Here is a 19,101-nt window from a genome sequence, read left to right on the forward strand (position 1 = left end):
CCAGAGGGCAAGCGCAAGCTGAAGAGGCTCAGCAAGCACAGAGATGTGCTCGCCGCAGCTGCCCCTGGCAATGACCTGCATGCTGCAACGCCGGCCCCGGCAAAGAAGACAAACGCTGGGAAAATCCAGAGGCAAGCGCCAAGCTTCTACTGTCTCTCACAGCAGCGGCTATCGCTGTATCACGCTTCCCATGTTGTGGTGATACAACAGTGCTTGCTCGAACAAGTCATGGTTCTGTTCTAGGCGGCTGATGGCGGCGGCGTTCATTGATGGGGAGGCTGAAGTGTCAGACGACGAGGACATGTCTGGCGATGAGGACGGCGAAGATGATGACATGCTCAGTGACCTCATCGATGACGAAACTCAGCCGTTTGGCTCTGTCCAGCCCAAAAAGTACCGCTCTGGCGCCTTCATTCTGCCTGCACAGTGGCGTGCTTTGCGGTCTGGATTGCTCTTGCCGTGAATGTGCACAGAAATCGCCGCATGTATATTTGGATGTCACTGGACCCCAAGGCCTCACACATTTTATATCAGACGCTGACAGATCTGAACAAGAATTTTACAGCCCGCTTCATCTGCATTGATAAAGAGAGGAAAAGAGACATCGGTATGCAGGCATCAAGGCAGGAAGAGGGGCAAAGAGTCTAGTTGCATTTGACAGTCCGGACCTCTGTGGCTTGCAGACAGAGCGAGATGATGGCTGTGTACCGCGACTCCCTGCGGCTGCACACGCCGACGCCCCTGAAGCAGCGGCTGGCGCGCTTCGCAGCGCGCGGCCCCGGTCGGACGCCGCTCGGCCCCGTGCCCGAGAACCAGTCCCCCGCGCCTTCAGAACCCTTCTTCGACTCCCCCTATGACCTCAGCGGCTCTTTCATTGCCACAGGTACCACCACTGAGTCTTTAGTTTCTTCCTTATCCCTGACCATTCACCTGCACTACCCGTGCTCTTATCTTGCCTCCTCTTATGACTTGCTTCAAGAATAGAGCGTGCACAAAGCATTTCAGCTCACTCTCATTGTTTGCATACTGAGTGAGCATGCCAAATTGCTTTTTACAGTGAGAGCCTTTACAGAGCTATGCACTGCGATTTGGTGCACATTCTCAAGTGCTCGAGTGAGGACATGTTTTGCGGTGTCAGTGGCATGCGCTGAAGAGTGAGGGATGTCATCATGCGCAGAGGGGGAGGCGAGCCAGCACATCCAGACGCAGCATGAGGACGTGTGCGGCATGTGCCACGACGATGGGGAGTTGCTGTGTTGTGATGGCTGCCCGGCTGCATTCCACCTGTCATGCCTCGGCCTCACCAGTGAACCGGCCGGGGACTGGTTCTGCGCTGTTTGCCGCGACGGCTGAGAATCTAGAAACTTCTAATCGCATGCATGGGCGTCAGCCTGTAGCGGCTGTTTTGGACCGTGTACTGGTTGATTTCAGCAGTAGGTGCGATTGTTTAGAGGGTTACCAGGATATATCTGTACTATATAGCTGAGTTGTTGAGAGGTGTAGATCATATTGCGCTTCGTCTAAGGGGCATGCACATTGTATCTTGTGCAATAGCTTTGTACCTGTGAAGTGGCTGTGCGATTCCAGATTATGAATGAATCATGTCATGCATTGTGCTTGTACAGCAAGAAATGACTGTCGCCCAAGCTTAAGCCTAGGTGACTTGGCTTGATCAGAAGCTTGAAGTTGTGTTTACATAAACCAACCCTCTACAAACAGTAGTCTACTCATCTGCTGATAAATTCAAATCCTCCAAGGTTGTTTAACGCGGACACCAGATGCACATACCTGTTTGAACCAATTCGTTGTCTCCTAACATGGGAGAGGCGCCTCATAAAGACACCCAGGAAAACTAGCAATCAAATACTGGGATTAAAAACCGGCTACATCAATTGTGGACACATGGACACTAGGGAATCATGGAGGTGACAGCGGGTTGTTCTGCGCATCAGCATTAGGAGCGCCAGGCTGCTGCAAGTCATGCTGCGGCGCCGCCTGCTGAGCAAAAACAGGATTCTGCACTACGTTGGCAGGTATCTGCTGGGCTGCCGGGGGACTCATAAACGGCGGCGGCCGTATCTGAGCCGACAGCTGCTGCAGCAGCCGCGCCACCGCAGGGGACTGCTGCTGCTGCTGGGCCCCGTAAACCCCCTGCTGCCCGTAAGGGTTGATGCCTGGTCCGTACTGGGGGACCGGCATCGCATTGCTCGCCATCTGCGACGCAAGCAGCGTCTGCAGCGGGTTCTGGAACTGGGGCACAGACCCAGGAACGCCCATAAATTGCTGCGGCGGTGGCTGCAAGCCGGCCGGTGTTGCTTGGCCAAGCATGTTGGAAAGCGCTGCTGCCTGAAGCTGCTGCAGCTGCTGTTGTTGTTGCTGATACTGCTGTTGTTGCTGCATCTGCTGTTGTTGCTGCAGCTGCAGCTGCAGTGCCAGGCGCTGGGCGTTGGCCGCCGCTTGCAGGTCTGCGCCGTTGGGAGCCGGCAGCACGGTATTTAGCGCGGCTGCAAAATTGTAGTCGGCTGAGGAGGCCTGCGCGCTCTGCTGGGTCTTGAGAGACGCCGCCTGCACAACAAGGAATTTTATTCACTGGAATATTTGCGCTGTGTACACAGAAAGCCCATGACAGCCCGTCATCTGCATTTGACAATAAAAGAGTGATACTGATGGAAGAAGGCCAAGAGTACCTGTGAGAGCAGGCTTGCGAGAGCGGCCGACTCAGTGGCTGCAGCTGGTGTGGTGCTGGGTTGCACGACGGGGGCGACCGTCTGGGCGGTGGGCACCGTGCTTCTGCCGGCAGTCTTGGCCCCGCTGAGCCGCTTGATGCCTTTGTCGGCCACTGCGCTGGCCACGGACGCAAACAGGCCCCTGCCCTCGCTCTTCCTGGGGCCGGTGCTGCCCTCTCCATCCACCCTGCCACACCCACACAATCAGACATCAACACATTGACACTGTCATGCATGGATCACATCCTCTGACCCGCCCACCCTTTTGCAACTCGCTGACTCTGAGCCAAAGACCTTCGGGACAAGCGGACCTGAGCAGCCCAATGAGCAGCTTTTGGCACAACAAGGGCGATCATGCACCAGACAAGTCTTGAACCGCAATGACTCAATTGTTATACATTCTGATCAGGCACAAGACTGGCAGATCAAGCTGGGGGCTATGCAGGGAGCAATGATGACCTGGCAGAGCTGGAGGCTGCGCCGATGAGGGCAGTGCCGGAGCCGGAGGCGGCCAGAGCGGCCAGCCGCGCCTCGTGCGCCTTCTCGGCAGCTTCCTCCTTCTTCCGCGCCTTCTCCTCAGCTTCCTTACTCTTCGCCTCGCCTTCCGCCCTCTTCCTCTCCTTCTTCGCCTCCCGCAGCTGCACCAGCCACATGATGAACTTCGCTACGATGTGCGGGGCCTTCGTAACTACATTTACCATGCCTCTACATGCACTGATCTTTCTGCCACTCTCGCGCTGGGTACTGCACTATAGAAACGGGAGCTTGACACCTCCACTGTGTTCTCAAAATAAGTGAGTAGGATAATTGACCAAGAAGCCGAGTTCACCTAGGACAATGGCTCCCAGGGGCATCGAACACTTGTTTACAGGACGTGCAGCAAGCAGAGGGGAAGAGTTCCCACCTCCTCTTTGCGGATGGCGGCCGGGGAGTCAGAGCGCGGCAGGGACTTGACGAGGCAGCAACAGCAGCCGAACATGCACTTGAGCAGCCCCCAGACGATGCGCACGAGCGTCTTAGACCAGCTCCAGCAGGGGAGGCAGTTCTTGAGCGCATAGAATGCAATCAGCACTCCAGCGACGGTGCCCAGCACGATGCACCACTTCTGCCACTGCAGGCCCAGGAATGCCTTCACGCGCGTGGCCACCGCCGACGCCGGCGTCGTGCTGTTCCCTCCTGCACCCCATGACGCACCCGTGACTCCCCCATGACTCATTGCCGTCACCGTTCCATGCATGCATGCGCCGCAAGCACTTTGTGCTCAAGAAGTCAAAATGCAGGTTGCAGTGGACTCCAGTAGTCCGAGCAAATGCCCTGGTGCTGTGTGCAATGCACAGACTCTCTTTTTTGTGAGGCGCCTAAATTGCATCGGTGTTGTTTAATGTGTTTGACGCGCAAGAGAATTTGGCAGACCATGCAAGCAGTGCCGGAGCTGATCGCTTACATGACCAACTGAGAACCGGCTGAGAGCCTTGGCGTTCGATCGTTTCCAAACATGATGGTGGGGCACACCCTAGTAAAGATTATTAGCAGCTTTGCCTGGACCATGCTGTCCTTTGGAGGGGTCTTGAAAGCACAGCATGGTCGAGAAACCATTCTGCCTATGTCGAGTCATAAAATGGGGTGTCTTGCAATGGGGAGCTAGCTCAAATTCAATCGAGTGCACCTGTGCGGCACTCGTACACGATCCCTATCGTAAGGATCAGCAGGATTGTCACGCACCAGGCGAGGGGCTGAGGCTGTCTGTGCCGGTGGTGCCGCCAGTGGTGGGCTTGGTGCAGTACAGGTAGTTGGCCAGGTCCTGGTTGGGGTAGGTGCCCCAGCCGGAGTCGCAGGTGCAGCCGCAGGTGCCGGCCTTTGGCGTGCCGTGGGTCCCGCAGTTCACTGTGCCGCACCCCAGCCCCTGCGCATGCATGCACCGCCTCAAATTACTGGCTGTATAGCCCAGTCAGAACCCCAGCCTAGGCAGCAGTCACCCAGTCTGAATGCTGAGTACCCAGCAGAATCTCAGGAAGGTCGGATCCGCCCAGCATACGCAGCCTGTGCAGTTCGGGGTGACGTAGTAACTCTCCTGGGGTTGCCTTGCTCCGAGGTCATAATGCTTGCAATCTTCACGTTTTGACCTTCCCGTCACACTCATCCATCCTTAGCACTGCTGTTCCTCATCACAGAAGTGCTGCAGCGACAGTGGGGCGGTTGTGGTGACAAAAGAATAAGCGCTGATTGATGTGCCCATACCGGCGGTGGGGGCGGGGCGGGCTTGGATGGCGGCGGCGGCCGCAGCGGTGGGGGCGGCGGCGACGGGGGTGGTGATGGCGGCGGCGGTGGCGGCACCGGGACCATATTGGTGACTACTGCAGAGAAAGAGGCCGCGCCCACTGACGCCTGCCATGCAAATGCTTGCTTAACTCCATGATGATGCACAACGTTTGCCAGGACACCATTTGCACAGGTATCCTGGCGCTGAAATCAACGTGAAATTGAGCGAGTCGATGAAGAAGCGATTGTCACAGGCAAGATTCCCGCTGACCTGGAAGGAGGGGTCAGATCCCAAGATGGCCGTCAGGTTCTGGGTCTGGAGGAGGCTCTTGTACGCGATGGCCAGCTGGTACAGATCGTTCTCACCAAACGTCACCTGCACAAACCATATTATAAAAGATCACCTCTGCATGCAGAGTCCACAACAACAGTTGGGATACCTATTATTATCCTTTATTCAAGGTCAAACGATTTAAGCCACAAACCGCAGGACATACACAGCATGAATGTAGTTCAAATTTAATCAAAATTTTTTAATTTGTAAGGCGCTCACAATGGTGACGATGGTGAGGCCGCCGGCCATGAGGCGCCTCCTGGACCCGGCCGCAACTTGCAGAGTCACCTGGCTGGACGGTACTTTTGCAGATGCTGCAATGGCGTTGCGGTACCTGCGAAAGCAGCTCTCAGTCAAGCGCTGGAAATACTTGAAGCCATGAAAGGTGCCGTCAGGCATGCAAAGCAGTGACAGACCAACTCATCATTTTACTCAGGCATTTGGAGGGAGAAAGTTTGACATGACAGTACTTATTCCATGATGCATGCCGTTGCAGGCCTTCAGATTTTGCAGACACTCTGGGCATGTGCTGAAAGCATCGGAGATGACCGGACCTGGATTGGAACGTGGCGGTGGCGTCGGTGGTAGTCAGGCTGGGGAAGTTGGCGGTGAAATTGATCCAGGGAGTGATGCCGATGGGAGGGGGTGGCGGAGAGGGGGGAGACGGTGGCGGCGGGGGGTGCGGCGGTGGCGAGGGGGGCGGCGGGGCACTTGGAATTCCAAAGCCTAACAGCACGCCGGGCCCAACCTGCGCACCAGGTCAGCATGGTCAGGGATTATAAGACACTATCATATAAATCTGATTACTCTGAATATTTTTTGTATTTAGTACCCCCTGAGACGGCGCTTTTGGGAATTAAAACTCAAAAGAAATTTTCAGGCAAGGTGCGTCTGCAGATGCACTGCCTTTAAGGGCTCAGTATTTTCAGTGCCTTCCGCCAGCCGGGGCCAAGGAACATGTGTATATTGCGAAAACCCTTGGGTTCCATGAGCTTTGTCTCCCGGGTGAGAAACCAGGTTGCAGATGGTGGGGGCGTACCTCAAAGTTGACGCTCATGTTGAAGACGCACTGGCCGAGGCCGCCCCATGAGTTTGAAGCGAGGGTAAGGGGGAAGGAGAAGGTTGCATTGTTGGTCGGCTGGAGCAGTGCAATCTGCACGCTGGTGTTGGCTATTGTTATTGCATTGGGATCGCAGGGGCCACCAGCAGCCGGTATGATGCAGCAGCTCACTGCCTGGACCCTCACACGGCCTGCACAAACATGCCCAAGCATTCCAAAGTCAATGTTGGTCATATGCATACATTGCACGTCCATCTTTGGAGAGAAGCGTGCATGTGCCATGTGGCATGCTCACACTTCTCTCAGTGGCTCTCCCTGGACTCCAGTGAGAGGAGGACGGGATACATGACACGTAACTTACAATAATCACAGTCCACCAGGTGGGGGTGGAGTGCTGCTCTGGAGAGGTATAATCTGTAATGCATGCAGATTCCAAGTCCAGGTGGTGTTCAGTGCAAATCAACCGGGTCAAGCATACCACCTGGCAAATGCACTGCATCTTTGGCTGTGACTTGGCACGATGCCTGTGACGTGCTAAATATTGTGCTCCACGTCAACACTTCATATAAGCATATGTGATCAAGAGTGCTGAAAGGGCTAAAACGTTCAATGCATGTGAAGCCCACCTTGCACGGTGTCATTGTTGAGGACTGGGAAGCTGAGGTTGCCGGTGAGGCTGTTGAAGGCCCAGTACTGGAGGCTGAGCAGGGGGATGAACTTCTGGGGATTGGCAGCGTTGGGGTTGGGCGGCGGAGTGTATCCCAGCGTGTAGGAGATGTTCAGCAGGCTGATGTCCATTCGCACAGTCACCTCCATGCTCGGGTTGAGGCTGGGCCCGTAGGTGCAGGAAATCTGCATGCGGCATCAAATATCTGAAAGACGCTGCGACAATTCTCCCCTGTGCCAAGTCATCTTGCAAGATGTGCTAGCCTGAGCAATGGGTGTGTTGGGCAGTGAGGACTGCCCATAAGGGACTACTGGCACATACAATATTGAAAAGCAATGACTTCTGCATTTCGGATCTGGGAATTACCTGCTGAGCATAGGCGTTGAAGGGAGTGTACAGGCCATTGAACAGAAAGCTGCAATTAGAATCAGACGATGGCTTCAGCAGGGAAGCCAACTGTGTGCCTGCACAGGTGGATGCTGTCAGTATTGCCCCACATAGCTCTTACCTCTAGCATATTTAGGAGAATTATAGAGTGTGTTCTTAGCGATTCAAGCAGATAATCAAGCGAATACCTCGATATAGGCTGAATTGGTCGGTGGCATTTGTGCTTCCCGTCACTTTTGTGCACTGGTTGACTGTGTTGCTGCATGCAAAGCAACTGTTCCAGCTGCTCTGGCTGATCCCTGGATGATTCGCCGACCCCCAATTTGCAAACTGGCTTTGGGGCACTGCAAATCCTGCACATGCAAGCTGAATCACTCATGCCTGCATTCTACCTTTCTTGCAGATCTCACCTGCCCACTGCTTCCTTTTTCGACAAATGCAGTCAATAAGCACAGCGACAAGATATTTGTCAACATGCCATCAAAAAATGATAGAAGCAAGCGATCCTGGAACAAAATGCAACCTGAGTCGGAAGTTCCATCAGAGCGCAAGGTACGAAATACATTTTCTATGGGAGCGCAGGGAAAGAGCACCTTGATCGGTTGACTGGACAGTGTTGGTGGCTTGGCACCAGCGCTTGCCAGTGTAGCCATCAAAGATGGACGAGTCATGAGGCGTCTGAGGTTTGACAATCACCCCTACGGCTGAGATATTTGGACCAGTGGTCTGTGCCCCTATCCAGGGTTGCACAGTCAATGGAAAGCCCGGAACTGCATTGCCATCCTGTGAGATGTTTACCTGCACATGCACACCTCAACTCCATGAGCTTTCTCAAGGCTTCGTGCTCTTATCTAAAGGTGAATACCTGCATCTGGTGTTATGACGGTGTATAGCTGAAGACGCCCCGGCTGGCGGGGGGCGGTACAAATACTGAGCACCGTGCCCACGGTTGATTGGGTCTTGCTTGGCTCTGGCGAGTCCAACAAGGGGTAGGAATTTGGCAGCCTTTACATGCAGCTTGTCTGCAGACGCACCTTGCCTTCGGCAGGAACAGCGTGTAACAACAATAATAATAGCTGAAGAAATGGGCTCTAACATGCACCGGAAGCAATCTCACAATGAGTGGGTGATCAGGGGGAATCCGCAGACCTGCAAGAGGAAGTCATTGGGCATCTCTAGGGGGTTCCAGCACTTGTAGGTGGTGCTGGTGTCCTGGACCAGCTGGGTGAGGCTATTGCTGGTGCAGCAGCCGACCACGCTGTTGCTGCATGCTTGCGCGGTGCGCGTCTCATAAGCATTGTTGACCTGGTACAGGTTTGGACCCCCATAGTCCGGGCCGCTATCGCCTGTGTCAAGGGTCGCCACAACTGCAGGGCACATGCTTGCTCTCTTCAATGGAGGCTGAATGCCCTTATGTCCGGTGATGTACTACCTTGATCAACAAGGAAGAAGCCCACCGGCACGCGCTGTGCACACACGACAACCGGGGAGGCACATTGGCGGCATTTCTTCTGGATTGTAGGGTGCTTTTCATTGGGTGCCCACCTATTCTATCGACATCCCCAGCAGACGCAGGGCTAATGTAAAGGGTGAGGTTGCTGCCTAGATGCCACGTGATGTTCCTGCCACTGTCCAGTGCTCCAGAGCCTGTGTTTCACAGCTGGTCACACATGTCAAGATGCAATTCTTGTGGAGCTTCTACATATTTTGGATGTTGTGTGACACAATGAATGTTGGAAACAGGTGAGAGATGACCTGCTGGCAGGCTGAAGACATTGGCAAAATAGCCCTGCCATTGACTGTATTTCAGCGTCACAGTAAATGTCGTATTTGAGACACCGACGACAGTTGCATACGGAGTGTACTGTGGCTGCCAAGCTGCTGTGCAACAGCCAATGAGTGCGCCGAAAAAAGCGATTGAAAAAAGTCTGCTCCTGACATCGGTCATGCTAGGTTGCACGATAAATCATCGATAGTATTTACAATTTCTTATTGAAACATCAAAGTCACGCCAGCTTCTCAAAGGAACGCGATAAATATGTCCAAGAAAGTCCTACAGCCTGCGACACTTTTCGGCAGGTTTCGAGGATTGTTCCGTACTAGACTAAAATCTGCATCTACAAAACTTTCATTGCACATCATATCTGCAAAAGATGAAATTCTTCAAATTCCACTAGCACTGAGAACGTGCCTGCGTGGCGCGGGTGCGCGATGCTAAATTTAGCCTTTCTTGGTTCAATCGATCCAGCGCAGAATTACAAAGCACTCAAATATTTTGGAATCAGCACAACATTCGCAGAGCAACACTGCAATTATGATCGACAATCTAAGTCTGCATTAGCGACGCTGAGGACTTGGCAAAGCTATCCGCAGCTTGCACCAAGCGTGGGCCCTGTTGCTGCCCGACCGCCATCATTTCCTGCAAGAAGAAATGCACCACTTGAGGGACAGCAATTAAAGAGACTCGTGCACTAGCTCATGGAAAGCCATCACACGCAATAAATTACAGGAAATCAATATATGGAAGCTGCAGCCGTACCTGCAGCACCGCAGAATTGACAGCTGATGGCACACAATGAATTACAGGAAATCAATATATTGAAGTGCAGCCGTACCTGCAACACCGCAGGATTGACAGCTGATGGCCCGACCTTGAAGAGACCACACAATTTACCACCGCCGTTCACAGCCACTTGGACTGCAGAGTCTATGCATGTCTCTTCCTGGGAGGATGCATCCAGGATGTAGGCACGGCCCGCCTGAAACATGACAATGTACCTCAAAAGAATCGCCGATAGAGCCACACTGTGACAAGCGGCATCTCATGTCCAATACTGTGTTGGCCACACAACAAGCAGGCAGGATGAAAATTTGCTGCATTGGAGGGGGTCTCGCCTGGGACACAGTGACGATGACAGGGACACTGCTCGTGTCTACTTGCGTGGCGTGCGCAGGATCGTCATCTAGTTCAAGTTCAGGCTCCTCATCTGGATTCTCTGTCGCCCCCACCTCCACCAGGGGGATCCTGGTGTCCTGCAGCGCTGCCTGCCACGCACAACAAGGCAGGCATCAAGCTACTGAAAGCTCCTTATTAACATGCAATCCTTCTGGAGCTTGCACTGATAGCAAATATAGACGTTGACAGCCAGAGCGGATCGTGACAATGGCAATGCCAATGCTACATTTTCTTCTTGACTTGAGTTTGTTTACTTCAGCGATCAGGAAATTTTGGTGCTGACTGTTAAAGAGATCCAGAGTCTACCTTTGCGGCTACGCTGAGTGCATCCAGCACGCTGCCATCTGCAGCCAGAATGAGCGCATCTATGCACAGAATCCAGCACCTTCTGCCGCTCACAATCGACAAGGCTCGCAGGTCCACACAGCCACCTGCACATTGCAAGCACACTTGGTGAGCCCAGGCACTCTTCACGGCCCTTACTACCAAAAGACTGCCTCTATCTTTAGTCTTCAGTCGCACATAGTCGTGCACGGTTGAACAATAAGACAGCCAAGGGCATTCCAGTCACAGCTAGTGCACCTTTGCCGCTGCGCCCAGGCTTCAGATAACGCTCCAAGCTCTTCGTGAGCTCGACCCCCAAGTCCTCGCCTGACTTTCCCTGCAATGGACACTCGTCTTATCATTGCTGTAGTGCTCCCAGGACACACAGGCCACAAAATATGTGATTGATGTCATTTCCTCCTTATAATTATATTGTGATCGTGAGCCTCACCTGATAGCTGGGACCAGCACAAGGGCTGCACTCCACAGTCACTTGCAAGCCGCCACAGTCCGGCGTTTCCTCGAGGGGAACCCCAATCTCAACCTGCCACCAGATGTCCGTTACTTAATCCAGCTGACATACTCTTTTATGTTTTGAAGGAAGTAGGAGCACAGAAGAGGCCATCATGAGGTGCTTAGAAGTGTCACACCTTGACCCCGACCAGCACTTCGGTGTTGCCCAGAGAACACCGGGCAGAGCCACTACACTGCTGCAAAACACCTAAAGCCAACTTAAGTGGCCGCACGTCCCTGCAGGAACGCCCATCCTCCCGCAGATCATCCTGGAAGCCTTGCACAGTGTATTGCTTCAAGTCCTTCCCAATCATGCCTGTTGCAGCGACGGCACCCAGATCGAGACGTTGTTATAGTAAGATGTCGGCTGGTGAATGCAGAGATGTCTTGCTCTGCAGGCTCGGAACGGGTGAAAAAACTGATCTGGTCAAGTCACTGACGTGTGCACACCGCAAAGGCAACATCAAGCAACAATTGTATTTCCATGATCTCTAACCCAGATGCATCAATGTGACACAGAATTGCTTCCTACTTCCTGTTTCTTTCTTTCAAACAGGAAAACAACACGTGAGGTCACATGACTTTAAAGAAGGGTTTTGGAAGAACCTGAGCGAAGCGATGAATACACTCGTTGACTTCACGCTATCAGGAGTGCGAGTACTTATCCTTATTGCGCAGAAGGGTCACAGCCTTGCAGAGAAGCAGCCGGGCCATGTTGCCACGGAGGGTGCTTGGCGGTCTGGCCGCGAGCAGAGCCGAAGGCGTTGATGGAACTTGCAGAGCACTAGTCTCATTGCAGAATGCACTTTGTAAGCCATCAGATACCGGTACAGTTCAATTTTCTTCTCCATGGCAGCAGCACCAGACTCGCGGACAGAAAGCTGCACCTACGCCGGCAAGTGAATTGCCATTGCAGACAGGCCGTGCCCGCATGGTTGTGCTTGGGACGGGCTGGGCAGCAGCGCGACTCATCAGAGATATTAATCCAAAGTTATTTGATTTCACGGTGACTGCCCATTTTGTGCGAGAGAGTTAATTGGCGGTGACCAAATAATTCTTGGACACTTTACATCCTTTCGGCATCAGGCAGTGATCTGTATTAGATATGAGAGTTATCGCTTGAAAAACTCATTTGTAAGTTGCTGAGATCCCTATCGTCCCTTAGACATATACTTTTGGCTGTTCATGCGCAATCATTGAAGGATCCTGAAATGGTCTACTGATCTTTTGCCCTACTTGCAGGTGATCTCACCGCGGAACCATATGGTGTTCACCCCTCTTCTCGCAAGCACTTGCGTTGGGACCCTTGAACCCAGATCTGTTGCTTTACCCTTGACAGACATCCAGCCTCAGCTCAAACAGCTTCAGGTCAGAGCAGCGCCGATCTTTTGGCCTGCTGCATTGAGCAACGTGCGTGCTTCAGATGTACACCAATCAACTTCCTGGATCTGACGATGCTCCTTCTCTGGTGCAGAACAAGTACTATGCAGCCGATGCTGTCGCCATCGATAAAGATAAACAGGTTGTGACATGCACTGAGGATGGGGTGGAGGAATTTGATGTCAAATTCGACATGCTGGCCATTGCCACTGGCTCACAGGTATGCTGCCTACCTGGCATTCTCCTTGTGGTTGAAAACAGGAAACATGTTGCTTTTTGCTTGAGGGATTGAAGCTCAATGAAGCAATGCATGGCACCGCTAAGGACTTGGCTGTGTGTCCAGGGTTCAACATTTGGGATCCCTGGAGTGGAGCAGCATGCCCACTTCCTCAGAGATGTGTCGAATGCGACTCACATCAGAAACCACCTTATTGCAAACTGGAACAAGGCCAACCTCCCAAGTATGGCGGATTCCCTCATCAGCAGACTTATGGCTCCCCACTCGTCCTCTTTGATGTAGTTACAGAGCCGGAGCTCTTACTGACATGAGACTGAGCCTGTGCATAATCTAGCAATGACCGACGATCGTTTTAATGCTGCTTCACAGCTCGGACCCAAAAGGAGCGCTCACGACTGCTCCAGATTGTAGTCGTCGGAGGTGGCCCAACTGGCGTCGAGTTTGCCGGCGAGCTCAGCAGCTTCATCTCTACCGTACGCCGCCCCCTCTCAACTGGCTCCGCGTTCACATTGCCACCTGCCCCAAGGCTTCATAATTGGTTCCCACTAGAGTTAATGATAGTCTAGTTGCACGCTGTTCCTGCCAGAGGCAAGGTGCGTCTGCAGACAAGCTGCATGTAATGGTTGCCAGAGATCCTACCCTTTGACGGACTTGCCAGATCTATGCAAGATCCAATGAACAGTGGGCACGGGGCTCAGTTGTTATACCGGCCTCCGCCAGCTGGGGCCATATGATGGTGCATGCAACTCCTGCTTTACGGCCCTGTGTGCGCAGGACCTGATGCGGATAGATGCCGAGCGCGCGAGAGACATTCGAATTTCGCTGGTAGAGGGGGCGCAGCTGCTTGGCAGCTTCGACGTGCGGCTGCGCGAATACGCCGCGCGCAAGCTGCACAACCAGGGCATCCACCTCATCAAGGTGTTCTACTACAGCATCCATGTGCATGCATGTCCTCCTTCACGCTGTTTGCCTTGGTTTGTGTGCACTTGTTGCTTGCATGTGTGTCCACCTTATCAAAGCGCCTGATCACAGACTCCACGTCCGTCCATGTCATCCTTCGTGCTTTTTGCCCGGTATGTGGGCATGTGTTGCCCGGACGTGTGTCGGTGAACCCAAGTTTGTTGTTCAGCAATGTGTGTAAGGGGTAGGTCATCAGGAAAGACCTCTTGAAGTGTGCTGGCAGCGCAGAGCATGGTGAAGGAAGTGAAGGAGACCGAACTTATCCTGCAGAACGGGGATGTCATTCCTTACGGCCTGTGTGTCTGGTGCGCCTCTAGGAAAATGTCAGAATCTATGCGCGACTGCTTTGGGTCGCCTCCCTGAATTTCCTGCACTATTTCCGGATCGTTGTCTTGAGTGAAGCACAGTATCCTGATCGCAGGAGTACTGGAGTGGGTCCCACAGATTTCACCACATCCCTACCCTTTGCAAAGACAGCCAGGGGGCGCATAGCAGTGGATGACTGCCTGCATGTGCTGGTGCACCCCCATAAAGACCACGGCCCCAAATCCCCAGCCGAGGTAACCTCCCTGTGCACTATACCTGTTATCTCTTTTCCATGTACAGGTATTCCATTTGTAGCTAGAGGTCCCCTTGTCTGGTGGTATCTCCCAGCATGCAAGTGGGAACAGCCCTGCACGGATGTGTTGCGAAGGTTGGGCAGAACGCTGTGGAGGCGGGCGACAAGTCAAGCAACGATGACTTCGAGCCTCTGCACAACATCTTTGCCCTGGGAGACTGCTGCGCAAATAAGGAGCACGCGTTGCCAGCGCTTGCACAGGTGCCCTGCTTGCCATTTGACATGTGGTTATGGATAGACGCAGAGGACACTGCACCCCTTCCACAATGTCACCTGCCCTTCTTGACAAGTGTTGTGTATGGGTGTGTGATTCAAGTGCCAAATGTCAAAATGTCAGGTGGCAGAGCAGCAGGGGATGTACCTAGCCAAGCAGCTGAATGCGGCAGCAAAGGCAAGGGTGGGCAAAGAGGAGGCGCCTCAATGGAAGCCATTCGAGTATCATCACCTGGGCTCCATGGCACTCGTTGGTCAGTCAACTGACCCCTCCTCTCCCTGTAACCGAATCCTCCATTGCATCTCTTCTGAAACACAAGCCAACCATACTGAGCAATCACCCTGCATCCATATGATGCTGTGCCCGTTCTGTTTGGGAATGCGTATCTGCTGATACTGATGTCTTTTTGCATGCAGCTTGTCTGCAAATGCGGCTCAGCTCTTGATAGGAACAGCGTGTAGTCAATGATCAACATTACGAATTTTTGTAAATTGACCCTTGCAGGGAAGGGGTCTGCAATTGTGGAGCTGGGGGATCACAGCAAGGGCAGGGGGCTGTCCCTGACCGGCTTCAAGAGCTGGCTGGCATGGCGCTCCGCATACCTCACGCGGCTGGGCAACGTGCGAAACCGGCTCTATGTGATGCTGGACTGGACAATCGCGCTGCTCTTTGGCCGGGACGTCTCCGCCTGGTGATCTGCATGCTTGGAACGCTTCCTGCATGCAGTTGCCCGTTGGTGTAGATTGAATTATCGTGTGAGGTAGTGCAGACATGGATTCTGCAGCGCTTTCCTAAGTTGCCCATTGAGGGGAGGCTGGGGAGTGGCGCAAGGAACCTGTATTGAACACGAACGCAGACTTAGAAGGTTGGTTTCAGGATGCCCGTGTCAGCTTGTGTTTGTTAGTAGTGATTCATTGAATGAAGGGGCTGAGCATGTTTTGCTGTATGATGTTGTTTGTGTCATATTCTTTGATGCTGTCAACATTGACATCACATTCTTTGAAGTGCGGACATGTGCTTCATGTTAACAAGTTTTGTCGTTTGACCATGTCTTTGACAGTAGCTAGCGCTAGATGGTGTATGATCCGCCAACAGAAGAAACATGGCGGCCATCGAATGAAACGCCCGGCCTTCCATATGGAAGGAGGATATTCGTAAATGCTTCATCAAGGAAAGCTCGTGAGCAGTCCATCATGGGCTGTTGCCTTACAAAAACCATCGCATACCACAGCTAGAAGAGATTTTCATATTGATGCCAATCTAGGAACATTTTCGACAACAATCCCCACAAGGCTGCATCCGCGACGTTGTCCAAGAACCATTCGTTTCACGAGAGTAACGTCCAGAACATCTCCTTTGATCAGAGCGAGGCGTCCACTTGCAGGTACACCGATTCTGAGATGTAGGGGACATCGGCATATTTGCCCCTGCACCATAAATAATCCCTTTTCGGTTGCCCCTTCAAATTCTCATAATGTTGTACTGAGCAGTGAAGGATATGTCTGGCCCAGAAAGAAAGTTCTGGCTACGAAGCAGCACAGCACTTGTGAACAAGGTATCCAGATTGCTATAAGCCACACTAAAGGCCATTCCCCGGCAGGTGTAAGAGCCAGGGATGGTGAGTGGGTGGCTACTGCGTGCTTGATGTATAATTCGCATTAATATCCCACACTGACTTCATTCACTTTTCAGGAAGCCAAGAGTGGACGCAAGACATACAAGGCAGTGCGAGCGCCAATCTTAAGGGACAAATCATTGTAGGGCTGCAATAAAAAGGCAATAGGAAAAGGCTAAGAGGCGCACGCAAGGGAGAAGAAGACGCAGTAGAGGATGGTGCACATGCAGATGTTCCAGGAGAACATGTCGTAGATGTCCAGAATGAACGACCACCGGACCTCAGCAGGCACGTATGCTCGCAGCAGAGTGAACAGCATGCTCACAATGTCCAGCATCACACCCTGCCATCCAAGCACAAAACTATTTCTAGGCTGCAAACTCGCAACCTTACATGAGGCAGCTCCATGCGCTCCATGCACAGCTGCGCATGGCTTCTGCGGAGGGACTGGGAAGCAGACTCTTAACAGGCAAAGAGGCTGTGTGTGCAGCTACTGGACATGCAGGCCTGACATAATGTGTACAGAAGCAACCGCACCTGCATGCAGTTGAAGCGCACAAAGTGGTGCAGCTTGTTGTTCTTGACGATGGCAAGGAAGAGGAGAAAGAAGACAATGAGCGGCACAAACTGGCCACTGTAGTACAAGGGTGCCAGCGGCCCTGCATAAAGAGCCCCAGTTGGTGTTCTGCTACACATTGATGTTAGAAATTCATGAGCCACTCTTACGTGTCCTACTGCCAAGCACCATCGGTTGCAGGTGCAGGTCTTGATGAACTCACCAGGGACCAGGTACAAGAGCAGGGATGTGGGGAAGAAGTGGTAGATTTCCCTGCCAAGCGTTAGGATGTCAATCCAGGGCACAATATACAAGAACGCCGACGCAAGTCTGACAAGGAGGCTTGGGGGGCCGCGGTTGCCAGTGGGAACAGCTGCTGCATCTGCTGCCCTGACTGGCGTCACACCCTGCAGTCCGTCAAGCAAATGGCTTTCAGCGACAAGGGTGACACAGAAACAATGAGGACTTGTTCGCATTGCGCTTGCTCAAGCTTCACCTGACGTGGGGGTTTTCTTCCTGCTCTTTGCTGCTGCAATGACCTGAGGCCTGTCACAAATGCACATGTGATAAGTTTACAAGAGCCATTGAGACACGAACAGGAATCATAAGATACATTAGATCGCTACAACAAAGCAATTAGAGGCATCGACAAAGAGGATGCAAAAAGACATCGAACTACAAAACTTAGCTTTTGCAAGCCCCTAAATATGGAGTGCAAGTTGCTACCTGGACTGAGAATTGTGTGCTGACGGCTTTCATTTCTGCGCAGACCTTCGCTGTGGAGCTTCGCGTTTGTGGAAACGTTTCTACAAGGATTGATGCTGCATAAGCGTGGTGCAATTATTCTACGATTTAAGCAAGCTACACCCTCTCTCGCGCTACAAGAAACAAACCCCTCCATGTCGCGAATCCTCTCCTTTCAGTTTGGAAGCAGCTTTGGGACCAGCCGGCAGGATAAGTCACAGTGGCTTATCCTATTTTGGCTTGCATGCACATTCCTAGATACACAGGATGATTTTTGGCTGACTAACTGGCCTTTGAAATTTGCTCTTTTGTAGGATCCTGTAAGCAGCAGCATACACTGCAGCAGGAGGACACTGGTATTTCGTTGAGAGGCGCAAATATTTGACAATTGCAATATTGTCACCGTGATAGTGACTGCGCAGTGCATGCATTTTGTCGCACTGCCGCGGCGCTGCCGGCAGCGATCGCTGGCGCCAGCAATCTCATCATCACATGATACTACGTGTCTAGTCATTCTTACAGCATTAAAACTTACTTGCATCCAGCACAGCCGCTACAAAATTCATACAAGGCCCCCGGCCCAGGGCCACCTGATCATGATGGATACCCGTCCATCGATGGACGGGGGCTATAATTAGGATTGACCTGCAGCGGCTGCTGCAGAGACTTCAGGAGAAATTGGGAGAGCACATATGGAGGTCCTGCATCACAGCAGCACAATTTTTAACTGTAGCACGATCCCCTAATGCTCATGCTACATACTTGAAAGAGCAGGGACAGTTCAGCTAACGGAGGAGTCATGCCAATTGGTGGGCAATCGGAAGCACACTTGTACTGGTTTGTAGATTTATCCTGCGCAACCATGAAGATTTTCTCAACATAGACACCCGCGCCACAGTGCAGTAATTTTTACAGGAAAATTTGCTTTAACACACAGTCAAACAGATTGAGCCGGCTCACCGAATTGGACAGGCGAGTGCTGTACGCAATGTAAGTCAGAGTTTTGTGGGCTTCATCAAGCAAGCGCCTGACTCGCAGCGTCTTGTTCTGAAAGAGGTTGAGCCCCTTGGACTCGCTGAACACTTCACCCCCAGATGAACCCCTCACCCTCTTCAAGTCCTTGATGCGTATAGGTCCCGTAGCTGCACATGTGACAGATGCCTGCGCACACCCCCTTGTATTTTAGAAGCAAGATCCCTGTGAAAGCACATGCATGCTTTCTGAACTGAGTTTGCGCAACCAGCTGTGTTCCTCTCTGCTGGGAGCGCATCTACCTGTGATGGCTCTGAGAAGAAGTTCTTGCTCAGTTTGTCCACAAGGGACCTTTTGAAGTCCGAGATGTAGACTGTGACACCCTCAACTGCACCCAGGCACAGTACATCAAGCATGTGCTAATTCCTGTTCTATGTTGAGGTCAGGAACCAAAGATCTGGAAGGTACCTTCAGGATCCTCCACTGCAACTACTTCCACGGTGTCCTTGAATATGAAACCGTTCCCTGTGAACTCCCCGACCTTGTCGGAGGCATGGGCTGCTTCCAGCACACACAT

The 19,101-nt window shown here is 52.6% G+C and overlaps 4 protein-coding genes across 4 annotated transcripts; 1 reads left to right on the forward strand and 3 right to left on the reverse strand.

Annotated features, from left to right (window-relative positions):
• Positions 1–1,917: 1,917 nt before the first annotated feature.
• COCSUDRAFT_62621 (hypothetical protein) lies at positions 1,918–8,813 on the reverse strand (the record flags this gene model as incomplete). The annotated part of the gene is made up of 14 exons (XM_005648589.1): positions 1,918–2,565; positions 2,688–2,913; positions 3,186–3,364; positions 3,631–3,902; positions 4,449–4,629; positions 4,965–5,111; positions 5,257–5,361; positions 5,539–5,653; positions 5,874–6,067; positions 6,359–6,570; positions 7,006–7,231; positions 7,413–7,510; positions 8,027–8,231; positions 8,583–8,813. The coding sequence occupies 14 exons, from the start codon at positions 8,811–8,813 to the stop codon at positions 1,918–1,920; spliced, it is 3,039 nt and encodes a 1,012-aa protein (XP_005648646.1).
• Positions 8,814–9,946: 1,133 nt separating this feature from the next.
• COCSUDRAFT_14599 (ribosomal protein S5 domain 2-like protein) lies at positions 9,947–11,540 on the reverse strand (the record flags this gene model as incomplete). Its single annotated transcript, XM_005648590.1, has 6 exons — positions 9,947–10,211; positions 10,336–10,478; positions 10,696–10,820; positions 10,972–11,050; positions 11,165–11,257; positions 11,364–11,540. 6 exons carry the CDS (start codon positions 11,538–11,540, stop codon positions 9,947–9,949), a joined length of 882 nt encoding a protein of 293 aa, XP_005648647.1.
• Positions 11,541–11,938: 398 nt separating this feature from the next.
• COCSUDRAFT_14988 (mitochondrial type-II NADH dehydrogenase) lies at positions 11,939–15,332 on the forward strand (the record flags this gene model as incomplete). Its single annotated transcript, XM_005648591.1, has 11 exons — positions 11,939–12,232; positions 12,469–12,594; positions 12,701–12,826; positions 12,950–13,067; positions 13,214–13,317; positions 13,643–13,764; positions 14,035–14,109; positions 14,226–14,316; positions 14,520–14,624; positions 14,761–14,890; positions 15,142–15,332. The coding sequence occupies 11 exons, from the start codon at positions 11,939–11,941 to the stop codon at positions 15,330–15,332; spliced, it is 1,482 nt and encodes a 493-aa protein (XP_005648648.1).
• A 665-nt stretch (positions 15,333–15,997) lies between these two features.
• On the reverse strand, positions 15,998–19,101 carry COCSUDRAFT_62624 (CreA-domain-containing protein; the record flags this gene model as incomplete). Its single annotated transcript, XM_005648592.1, has 7 exons — positions 15,998–16,064; positions 16,441–16,595; positions 16,790–16,911; positions 17,032–17,215; positions 18,513–18,713; positions 18,827–18,912; positions 18,993–19,101. The coding sequence occupies 7 exons, from the start codon at positions 19,099–19,101 to the stop codon at positions 15,998–16,000; spliced, it is 924 nt and encodes a 307-aa protein (XP_005648649.1).

This window comes from Coccomyxa subellipsoidea (genome assembly GCF_000258705.1).
Source record: "Coccomyxa subellipsoidea C-169, whole genome shotgun sequence".
Lineage (NCBI taxonomy): Eukaryota > Viridiplantae > Chlorophyta > Trebouxiophyceae > Coccomyxaceae > Coccomyxa > Coccomyxa subellipsoidea.